Source organism: Engraulis encrasicolus, chromosome 20, assembly GCF_034702125.1.
Source record: "Engraulis encrasicolus isolate BLACKSEA-1 chromosome 20, IST_EnEncr_1.0, whole genome shotgun sequence".
NCBI classification, from domain to species: Eukaryota; Metazoa; Chordata; class Actinopteri; order Clupeiformes; family Engraulidae; genus Engraulis; species Engraulis encrasicolus.
Genome location: NC_085876.1, coordinates 49,195,807 through 49,208,144, shown reverse-complemented (window position 1 = coordinate 49,208,144; position 12,338 = coordinate 49,195,807). Strand labels below are relative to the sequence as shown.

The 12,338-nt window shown below is 42.8% G+C and overlaps 1 protein-coding gene across 1 annotated transcript in view; it reads right to left on the bottom strand.

The window, feature by feature from the left end:
- Positions 1 to 8,909, bottom strand: part of LOC134436081 (uncharacterized) — a 50,918-nt gene extending 42,009 nt beyond the window's left edge. The window contains exons 1-4 of the mRNA XM_063185107.1: positions 8,816 to 8,909; positions 5,253 to 5,552; positions 3,504 to 3,803; positions 3,113 to 3,402 (exon numbers count right to left, since the gene is read on the bottom strand). Of these exons, the coding sequence (XP_063041177.1) occupies positions 3,113 to 3,402; positions 3,504 to 3,803; positions 5,253 to 5,552; positions 8,816 to 8,909 (984 nt within the window). The remainder of the gene's footprint in view (positions 1 to 3,112; positions 3,403 to 3,503; positions 3,804 to 5,252; positions 5,553 to 8,815) is intronic.
- Positions 8,910 to 12,338: the final 3,429 nt, after the last annotated feature.

Genomic DNA, 12,338 nt, shown 5'->3' with positions numbered 1-12,338 from the left:
AGAGAGGTGTTCCTAATGAAGTGGCCGGTGAGTGTATAATACCGTTCTATATGATGTCTTTGGCGTTACCCAATACACTCCAAGATGTGTACGAGGAGACTGTACTCAAGACAGGACAGGAACATAATTGGGGGCCGGCCGCTCCCATGTTTAAAATCAAGAGGATGAGCTGCTGCCCACTGGTAAAACATAGTCTTGATTTCTTTTTAATCAAATATTTTCTATCATCTTGATCATGTTTACTTTTAAATATGGGGCCTGATGCGACAACATGCAGGTCTCTGAGATTTGTCCATAGGAAACTACACATAGCTCACAAAACATTTTTAAATCCAAGTGTGTGGTTATTTGTATGAGTTACGATTTGGTTAATATTTGGTTGTGGAGTGGTTTGGTTTGGTTATACCCACCATTTTAAAAATGTACCTCAAATACCATGGTAACCTGGCAGAGGCAGAAGGCATACAAAATAGAATCCTTCTACTTAGGAAAATTATTATTTTCGGTTCAAAATGTAAGAATAGAATTTTTTTTATTTTAAAGGCAGATGGGCTAAAACAGCTGAAGACTACACCGGGTGCCACTCTTGTCAGCCGCAGACTCACCAAAATGGGAAAACAGAAGATTAGAAAAAGTTGGGAAAGGTAACATTTACACTGCAAACAATTTATGTAAAACAAACAAAAAAGTAACATCTTCATAGTATTCTGACCTTTTGCCCTGCACCTGCAGTCTTGAATGTGGTCACAACCATATCACAAAAAAATAAAATACAAGAAAATAATGCATACATTTAGAAGCACCATTCAAAACACCAATAGTTAACACATTGGCATAGAACAGTGGTTCCCAACCTATGGGTCGCCAAAGGCCCACAGTGGGTCTCGAAGCCCTCTTGATTTTAAGGGGTTTAATTCTAACACCATATATACAGTATCCCATGTTGAATAAATGACAAGGCATTTAAACTAATGTTGAGAAGCAACAAAATGTAAGTGATACATTAAACATTTATTATATATTTGACCAAAGACAAATTGAGGAATAAAATGATAACGAATGAGTTTTCGCAAGAAACAGAGAATCATGTAACTCCCTCTCGTGCGGGCGCTCGCGTGGTTGGGTCACCAAAGCTTAAAATGGTAAAAATATGGGTCCCTGTAGAAAAAGGGTTTAGAACGCCAGTATTCTATGCCAGTGGTTCCCAACCTTTTTCATTTTTTTTGTAGAGTCACCATGGAGGTAGTATAAGAACTGGAGAGAGTGAATAAGTCCCTCCTCCAGTCATTTCAATGGGAAATGCTAGGCTAGTGAATTCAGCCAAAATTGAACGAATTTTTCAGCTTCAAAGATGGAGTCGTTTCCGCCGCCAGTTTACTCAGCCAATTACGTGCCACGTTAATGACTGACCTAAAAGAAATATATGGAAGACTGGCATTGGATGCATGGAGGTGCCTACAGAACAGGTATGTGTGCCCATCGCGCACCCACCAATCGCATCCACCCTCTTTGAGCTAAGTGGCGTCAGAAATCAGAATTTTTTTGAGAATTGCGACGAGGAAGTGCCTTGCTAATCGGCGAAGCTAATCAGCCAAATCCTGACCCCCTGAGTCACAGCATGGGGGCTTCTGGTGACACCCCCTGGTGACAATCACCACCCTGAGGAATAACTGTAGGCCTACATGGGAAAACACGTCAAGGCACAAAAGGAGCTTCAATTGAGCAATATTTGGTCTACTTTAACCATTATTACTAAAATACATCTGTTCAGTTCAGACGATCCAATTGCTACTATTCCACTAGTCCATCCCCATTCCCCACAGTCAACCCAAAAGGTACAAAGAGTTCAAAGTCCATGAGGCAACAATTGCAACGTTTCTATGTCCTGTAATGCAATATTTTTCCAGCTCCTGGTATAAATCACGCCAATCTCAATATAACACTGTCATAATAGTCTAGCGTGCATGTCCGAGAGGGGGGAAGTAGTAATCCACAGGGACCAGGCAACGCAGTGTTCCATGTGGCGTCGCGTCTCCACCGTGCACTCCGGTCGCAGACCACCATTGGCAAGATGCGGTCTCGCTCCCTCTGTGGGGCTGCAGGACGCAGCCTTGATCCTTAGGATCTTCTTCCGCTGTCGTCGGCGTCAGTGCCTGGGTGTCCCCCCTCCGGTACCTTCTCCCAACCGCGGCCGCCTCCTCTCGAGCTTGCCCTCTTCCTCCTCTCGTTCTTCTTTGGTACCTGTCGTCTTCATGTCTCTGGAATAAAAGCGTTCAGCCAGCACCTCTGTTCCAATCGCCTTTCGACATGTCCTCTGTCCCACCCACTGACGTGTTTAACTCACAGCAGCAGACGTTCAATCAATAGATATACCAGGTACGTATGTGCAGTAGTGTAGAAGAGTAAAGTGCAAGTGACATGGTGGACTGAAGTGTTCATGGAATATTCTTCAGTGTCTTTGTATTGTTCATTGAATGTTTTTCCATCATCCTTGAAATGTTCATGCAGTTTTCCTCAGTGTGTTTTGAGCGGTTCTCTGCTAATGCGAGACTGCACATTATGTAGTTCTGCCTCCTCTCGTACCAATGGAGCTAGAAAGACATGAAATTGACCAGTGACAAGTCTGTACAATTTTGCCATTAGATATGTTCATTAGATGTAACTTGTCATTTAAAAACGATTGAAAATGTTATTTCTGTAGGGGGTAAAATAGCTTTCAAGTAGAAGCTGAAACAGTGAGAACTGGAAGTCATAGATTCAATATTTCTTTCATTTTGCTTCAGTCCCATTTCCATGCAGAACTTACCAAAGAAGAGTTTCTTTTGCTTTATGTGAAAGATCATCCCCAGACCAACACCAATGAGCATCAGCACTGCTATGACACCACCAATGGCTCCAATTGACAGGGAGGAGCCGGAATCCTCAGTTACAAGTTCTTCACGAATGTCAGAAATATGACAGATTATTATTATTATTATTATTATTATTATTATTATTAACAATAATAGCAATAGCCATAATAATACTATTAATAATAACAATGATACCAAACACACTATTCATGTATGCAAATTAACCGTAAAATCATATAAGACTCAATGCCTAGAAAGACAGCGTCACCTTCTTTCCATTCAGCTATAATGGGTTCAGGCAGGGTCCTGTGTTCCACTTTACATCTATACATGTGTATTTCCATCGTCTCCAGTGGGAAAGTCACTCTGATCTGGTGGGTTTCGTCTCCGTTAGGCAAGACATCGCTTGGGTGGCCATCTTTCTCGGGCCAATCCTTCTTCAGGATGCTGATCGTCATGTCCTTTGGGTAGAAACCTGTGGCTAAGCATGTCAACTGGTATTTCCCATGAGGTCTCCCGTTTTTGGCAAAAAGGTAAACCTTTGGAGGATCTGGCAAACAGAAACATGAATTATTTATCACAATGACTTTGAAATGTAAATGATGCCATTTAAAAGAAAACAATGGTACTGGTGCTACTGAAGCAACCTACGCTCTTTTAGGGTCTCTGCAAGCTCCTTGTCTGCATATGGTTGAAACTTGTCCAGCCACTCCACGCACTCCTTCTCCAGGTAGCCCTTGGTGTACTGGTTCAGGATCGGCACGTCGTCCCACGTCCGTTTCGTCTGCAGAGCAGCATTGACTGGTGCCACCCACTGCATCGAGTTGTCATCAAAGGAAAGGAAATCTCTGCCATCGTAGCTGTATTCATCAACACCCTTGACAAACTGTAGAGTACCATCTGGCCTTTTGACAGCCTCACAGCCAACTCTCCACATCAGGGAATGGATATCTGTAGAAGAACATGAGTGATTAGAATAAAACATATGCAACTATGCAACTATTAGAATAAAAAATATGCAACTATGTTATTCAAATAAGTCCTTGCTGCCCATGGCCATGTACATCTTTATCTAGTACTAAGATCAAGTGATGCGTTGGTTTGATATACGTTGGCTTTTTAGTATGAAGTAGGCCTTCATTGTTCTCCTGCTACCACAGGTTTTGCCTTAACACCTGATGCTGCACTTGTACTTAACTTTTGGGTACCACCCGCGCCCCCCTTCATTTTCACCATTCATATCTGCATGGTCTGATTCGCCAAGCCATGCTGCGTTTATAATTTGTTAATGACTCGTCAGTTAGCTGTTTTGAGTAATATGTATGGTATTTAAAAATATGAATTGTGTTTGCTCCTGATTGTATTGATCATCATTTAAGATGCAGGTGTAGTGTAGGGTGTTCTCAGTTTGACCATATGCCATTGAGGCCATCTATAGCATATTTACATGCATGGAAACCAAAATGAGTGTATGTCAGTTAATCCTGCCGGATGTGGTTCATCCTTCTTGGCGGTATGCAGACATTACCTTGGCTCTCAGACATTACTGTGGCTCTTGATAAATCGCAAAGACTTGCTGTCTCGGTCAAAGATGCAACAGTTACACACGTGCACCAAGAATTTCTCATTTTTGAGCTCTCATACGTCACCCCATAATGTTGTGTGTATTGCAAATTTTTCAGCAAAACTGTGCTCTTACCCTGCTAGTTGAACCTTCACACTTCAATCTACTGGTGCAATGTGCAATTAATAAAGATTGGCCAACAGGCTAGTCCACTTGAGCCATGAAACTTTGCACACTAAAACGACAGGTGTCTCAGATATTTTGTCCAACCCCTGTAGATGTCTTAGGTCTTCAGAATATCATCTACTGGTTGTGCCGAGGGTCAGGTCTAAGTTGGGGGAACTGGCATTTCGTCATTATGCTGTAAAATGCTGGAACCAACTCCCTGTCCAAATTAGAACTCCCCCAACAGATATCTTGTTTTAAAAGGAAGTTAAACAGCTTTATTCTCATAATACAGGATAGTTTTTCCCCTTTTTTCTCTATTCTGAAGCACATAGAATAACACGTATTTATGATAATGTGCTATATAAATATTTTTGATTGATTGATTGATTTCACGATCACATTTTACTGTATATTATACAATAGTTAGATCCGTTCGAGTTATTTAAGAATTTCTGATTGGACAAGTCACCAATAGTGAGGGTATCCACCAACACTCCATAGATGACTCCTCACATCTAGTGTTATTAATCACACCGCCTACGAGCATTATATATGTATAATCACAAATATTACACAAGTAGCTCTTGTGGTAGAAACAGTGGGATTTTCCCTTTTATTTTTCATAATAAAATTACATGAGTATGCCACCAGGATGTGTTGACATTTACCACTTGCGTTGTGCCTCATGCGTTCCATAAGGATGTTGAGAGCGAGTATGAACCACTGCTCTTTACTCTTGCGTGATTGGGTGCCCTTCTCCCAGTAGTCGGCAGGAAGAACCTTTGTCTTATTCATCCAGTCCTGTTGAGGTTTCCTGACCTTGCCGATGCTGTTATAGTAGTCAATCTTCCTGTCGTCTAGCAAACCCATGGCAGTGTACTCGTAGATGCCAGGAGCAGAGACGGGCTGTGACAGGGCCGTGTACACATAGTACAGGGAATGCCTTTCTGGCTCTAGCTGTATATCAGCTTTGATGAGAAAAATTAAAAAGAAGAACAGCTTAGCTACTGTAATATTATACTAAAATGTGTATGTCAAGAGGTCGCATACTGTTATACTAATATAAGAAGGTATATAGGCAGGCGCGCACGCACGCACACACACACACATACATGCACACAAACACTATGAAAAGATTAAAAAAACACTATTTGAGGCACTCCTTACTAAAGTTAAAAAGCCTTTATTGAATACTGTACATGCCTACGCATTTCGACCCATTCACAAGGAGTGCCTCAAATAGTGTTTTTTATCTTTTCATGGAAGTTTGGACGCCCAAGTTCTTTTTGATGAGCACCCTTTTACACTAACTGGATACATGACCCAGTGAAGCGTTCCCTTTTCTCTTTTTTGTCACACAAACACTATAATGATAGGCCTACAATTACTGAACAGTCAACACAGCTTTGAACCTCCCCATCAGCCACAGATATTCAGAAAGCCGGATGGCCTCCCTCATTCTCGGGCGTAACAGAAACATCTCCAATGATAAATATTGATGATAAATAGTAACTCACAAAACACAAGATATGCCCAATACTGCATGTAGTTTCATAACTACAACATGTTGTCCTATAGCTTAATGAAGTGATTTCTTCTGAAATCGCCTGATTGACATGTCATAACTTGTCTTGGCAGTCAAGAATCAGATAATAAGGGACCATAGAGAATTCCCAGAAACACTGGCAAAATACGACTGCTGCCACTGTCTCTGATGAAATAAGTGAAGTGCAGGCTGCTCTCTTTTTTGCTTGGCAGGTGACATCTTTTGTTAGACTCACATTCAGGAGCGTTTTTTGGGATTCTTTGATGTTTCAGAGGGCCGTCATGCTCAGTATTTGAGGTCAGGTCTTGCAGCAGAATTATGCAGAAATACACATTTGAAGAAAAGCATGATAGGCTACAACCCTGAACACGTAGCATGGGCTTCCCCTGTTTTAAAAGTCAGCACACCTCTAGTAACATAAACTTTACACTTTAAGTGTTCACAGTAGCCTCGTTGTTGGGCTTTTACAATTCTTCAAGCTGCCATAACAGAAAGTTTTCTGGTAGCAGTTTTGAGCTTTTTTCCTGACAGTTGTTGATTTGATTCAGCCTATGACACATTAATTACAATTCAGAGTCACTTAGGGTTAGTGGAAATGCACAATGCAAAACACAAATGCAAAACACTTCATGCAAACTTGATAATAAGTAGCTTACAGTGCTTATTCCTATTTTATTGTAGCCCATTTGATGAACGTATCAATTAAGTTATTCAAAACAATAGGCTACGTCTTTTGGGGAGTGGAGATGGTTCATCAAGTCATTTAGCCTAATGCAGAAGAATCCCAAATGTTAGGCCTACTATACGTCTTTCAGCGTTGGCAATAGTGGTTTAATACAGAAGCAATATGCCCTACATATGTGTCAGACCTTTGTCCGCTACCAAGAGAACACAAAATCGGACGAAAACAAGTGCGCTCCGCTTTTGTGAAGAATTGGTTTTGGATCGCCAGGTGGAGATGAACATTGGGGAGGTCTGCGGTGCATAGTAGCCTACGCCTACTCCTTCTGGCGTGCCGTTAAAGCACATAAGCCTCACAACAACAACGTATTATCTGATGAGGGGTAACCTAATGTTGAAAACCAAACATTTTAACAGCATACTTGAGCCGTAAAGAAACGAAGACCTTACAAGGTCACAAACAAACTTCGTATCCTACACCGACTGTTACCGAATCCAGACGCGGTGAATGGCTCCTCGAAGTCAGTTCGAAAGGCAAAGAATTTGTATTGTTTGCCAAAACATAATCGGACAACTGTTTCGCACAGTCCCTCGGCTAAAAATACACATTGAGTGTAAAAATTTTAATCTTGACTATCGAAATCGTTATGCGATCCGAGGGGGTGTAGAGTTCGTTTCGGTTTCATTTTGTTCCTCGACACCTGTCCCTGGCGTTAAACAGTTTAAAAAAGAACTCTTACCCAAACATGCCGAATGAAACGCGGAGATCGTGAAAAGGGTAAGAAGATGCATCCTGATCAATGTTGATTTCAACTTTTCTCCACACTGTTCATCCAGGTTCGGAATTGTGGATTCTTATGGCCGCCTAAGTGCGTAGGCTCTTCGGCTCGCCGACTCCAACCTTCCGTCTCTTCACTACAAGCTGTATAGAGCGCAGATGCGGGGAACACACACTGGTTCATAATAAGCATCAGCCAATGATCTTCTACTAACAGAAAGCCATCATATATCACTACAGAAGTTTGGTAAGGAAACTGTGTGCGTGAGAGAACAGTCCTATTCAACATACGCGTAAAACAGCACAAAACACACAGACATGTAATACGTGAGAATTGTTTTGGCCATGCCTCAAAGGGAAAAGCAGGGGGGGGGATGCACCCATCAAGCAAGTAAACAATTAAAAACAAGCAATCAAATACATTTCAAATAAATTAAATAGCTGTACATCAAAAGTGTGTCAGCATGCTGTTTAAGAGCACGAGTTCACATTACAAAGAAAAAACTTTGTGATATTTTATTCACATGTGCGTTGCTGTGACAAAAGTGTCACAGGTAGAGGGCGCACGTTTTTCTGTGCGGCGCCCCCTTTGATACAAACAACCACCCTGGGGAGTAACTGCACACCACCAATATGACAAGACCAAGTTTCAGGATTTAAACATACATTTATTTACTTTTCATATAAAATACAATTGTCCCAAGGGCTGAAAGCCACAATCATAGTCACTCAGGATCACAAGTCCTGTAGCAGCGTCCATTACTACTAGGCCTACTCGGTTCCGTCGGTGTAGGAGGCAAGCTGGCAGACCCCTCATGGGCGAATGTACTCCGGAACTCTGCACAGAACATCCAAAAGTTTAGTGTGCATTTAATATGAAGGCTGGCACACACACAGATAGGTTGTCGCTACCCAATCACAGCAAACGTGAAATAATCTTCAGCACTCACTGCACTCCATAGGTGAAATACACTGCAATATGCGTGGTTAATCCACGAAAACAAAAGGGGCTAGCTGTGCCTGATCCTGTGGTGTGTGGCTGTAGCCAGAGTTAATAGTCAATGCACTCTATAACAGTCAATGGTGGAAAGGGGGTGAGCGAGAGAGAGCCAAGGGGGGCACAGAAAGAAGCTGGGGGAGCAGCTCATTGGTGAAGGCCGTGGTAGCCAGGTTACAGTACTTATCTTCACGGGGGGGTCTCATCTGCCTCCCCCTCCAATCCCAACGAGGCACCATCTTCAGCTCGGGGCGCGTATCCATCCGGCCGTAGGCCACCGCGCTCCCTCCGTGAACTGTCAGGCTGCCTGGGTCACCGTCCATAGGACTCACATCGCGTACCGTCTCATCCTCCGCTGGCTCCACCCGGATACCGGTCTGCGGCGTTCTCTCCTCTGCTGCCGCTGCTCCCCAGCCTTGTCACAGTCACCGGCCCCCCTCCGCGGCTCACTCACCTGCTCCGTGCTCACCCCTCGTCCTGGTCGTCTCCCGTCCTGCCTTCTCTGTCCAACCCTTGGTTTAAAAACAGTCATTAATCCCGTCTGCACCAATCATACTGCTCAGTTGTTTAATCAATCACACCTGCATCTCATTGTCATGATGAAAACACAGGGGGCAGCCATCTTTGTTTTACCTGGTGTCACAATAAAAGTTCACCAAAGTTAGTCACCCTGTGACAAAAGCAAAGAAAAACTCAAGGCTTTTACAATTTTCCTGAAAGTGCTACATTTATAAACCCCCCCCCCCCCCCCCCCCCCCCCATGAAATAGAAAACCCATAGGCACAATAGGCAGACTACTCCAACACATGTCTACATGTCACCAACATCCACAAAAGATCTCAACAGAGACTTAATGTGATCCGTAAACGTCCAGGTGATCCACACCCTGAACACATCATCCAGCCCATCCTAGTGTAGGCTACTGCTCACCCTGTCTTTATATCATGCTCTCCACCAGCTGCAGGAACAAATCATTAAAATCACACACACTGCATCCAAAATCACTCGCCACCCCACACAACCTAACTTATCTTAACCACAAAGCTGTCACACGTCTAGCACAGTCAATAATCAGAGACCACACCCACCCTCTCCATCAACATTTCACACTGCTCCCATCTGCAGAGGCGCATCTTGTCACCAGGCTAGGTAGGCAGCCGCTTGGGTGAACAACAGCTAAGACTTTATGCTACAGTAGTGGTGATTTGTTGCGAATGTTCCACCTTTTGAATTTTCGCTTGGGCCCCCGATTTACCCTAGAATCACCACTGCCCATCCAGACGGAGTTACAAGATACTCGGGTGGCCACGAGCACATTTCAGCAAAAGCTTCATCCCATCTACCATCACTACACAACAACCTTCCACAATAACACTGTATGCCCCCGGCAGTGTATGTATATAGTATGTGATTGTTGGTACGGCTGCATGGTTTATTGTGTGTGTCAAAGGGTTTTTACACCTAGTCCCCTTTAAGTGAACCGAACTCAGTCCTCTTTAAGTGGACCAAAAAGTGAACCGACAGCAAAAGGACTCAGTTCTGTTTTTGTTCATATTGTGAGTGTATTACAAAAAGAACTGGCTGATCTTTCTGGTCCTGGTAGGCTTTTATGGTGTGTCAGTCCTCTTTTTGATCACACCCGGTCCTCTAGAGCCCTCCTTAAGTGATTAGCCAGCCAGTTATTTTTGTAATACACTCAAGACTAAGCACATCTCTTGCAGCCTTCAAGAAACAAGTAAAGACCTTCCTCTTTCGAGAGGAGCTACTAGACTAATGCTTGAGCTGGCCTAACCCCATGGCAGACTCTTGACATGATGTTTAGTTTAGTGTAGTTTATGTATGTATGTGTGTGTGTATGTGTTTGTGTATGTGTGTTGTGCGTGTACTCTTTATTATTTTAAAAAAAAAAACCCTAACCCCTCTTTGCAACTGCACTTGTTGTTCTGTATATCTCCTGTGCACTTTGTATTTGCTTGTGATGTTCGTTTGATTATGTCCTCTTTTGAGAGTCACGTTGATTATAAAGCGTCTGCCAAATCCAATGTAATGTAATGTAATGTTTACACCAAGTCACAAGTGTGATTTGTCAGAACTCATAAGCAAACCGAACTGAGACCACGTCAACCAAGGTCTCAGTACAGTTAGCTTCCGAGGGGTCTGGGTACGCTTTGGAGCGTTCACTTATGCTGCAAAAATGCTGAGTCACTATTCTGAGTTCGCTTAGCTGAAAAGGACCAGGTGTGAAAATAGTGTCAAGTAGGGCCAACTTGGAGAGGCGAACTACAATTGTTATGAGATTAGACTCCTGTGTCTAATTTAATAACATTCATTAGTGTGTGATTTTAATATGACTTCTCGATGAAGTGCCAATGAAGTATTTGGACAGGTGAACCACAATTGTTACTAGATTAGACTTGTGTGGCCCTATAGACACATTATGAAATAACGCATAACATAAAGGCCTACTATGTAACAATATAGGCCTATGTATTGCATAATGAATCAAACTGTGCCAATGTCAGTAGGCTATGATAGGCTACACTTTGCTGCAAATGAAATAGAAGTATAGCCTAATATGAAAATGTGTTTGTGAAATATTCACCTTTTAAAAAATAAAATAGATAACAGGCCAACTTGGGAAAACAATGTTCTCATTACGAAGCTGAAACAATAACCTGCAATAATAACTAATAGTTATCTTCTTACATAATCATTTTTTATGATATAATGATAAACTCTGGTCCAAAATAAACTTTCACATGTGTTCCGCAATGGCTGTCCAGTCCTTCAGTGCATTTGAGTCACCAGTCCAGAGCACCACGTCATCAGTACCAAAAGCGTACAGTGCGCAGACAAGAACAACATGAGAAGAAAAAGACAGAGATCACACACACACACACACACACACACACACACACACACACACACACACACACACACACACACAGGGTGGGCTTTTGAGGAATATTAATCCTCTGTGTTTCAATACGGGCCTATAGACAGAAAAAGACAGAGATCATGAGCTGCTTCATGTCAAAAGACCCTTGTGTGCTTGTCTCTCTTTTTTGTTGTTAGATTTTTTGTTGTTGTTGTTGTAAGATTTGATTTGTATACTTTTACTTTGACAGGACAGTTGAAGAGTAAACAGGAAATGGCAGGGAGGAAGTGATGGGGCCGGGGCCGGGAATCAGTACAGGCAGGACTCGAACCCGGGTCCCCATGCAATTAAGAATGCGTATTAATATGTGACCTTGCCTCCTCCACTTGCGCTTGTCTCCTCGTCCAGCCTCCTGGCCCCTCCTCCGTGGAGAAAACGATAAAGTTTCCCAGCTGTCAGCCTAGCCACTGTTTTTCATTCACCATCCCAATAGAGTTCTTCAGCGGAAGCGGAAGCATGTAGTAGATTGTAGTCTTTCATGTTAGCATTTAAGGACGTCCTGGTTCCTATCGGCTTCCGGCCTCCATTGGGAATGAATAGGGGTAAATTTCAAATAAGCTCCGAGTGCAAGCACGCGCTTAGCGAACCCCCGCAAACTGTCGAGGGTGTTAAAAATAGGCTGTAGGTATGACATGGTTGATCATTTTGTGTCAAACTTCGACATAAATACGATGTTGCGTCCATATGCTAAACCCGGAAGCTTTTGGTGACTACAGAAGCGGCGCCTGTATCTAACGGCATGTACGTGCGGAAGGTTGTACCCATGGCAACCAAAGGAAAGTATGTAGTTCGGAAGTTTTAATGATCAGAAAGG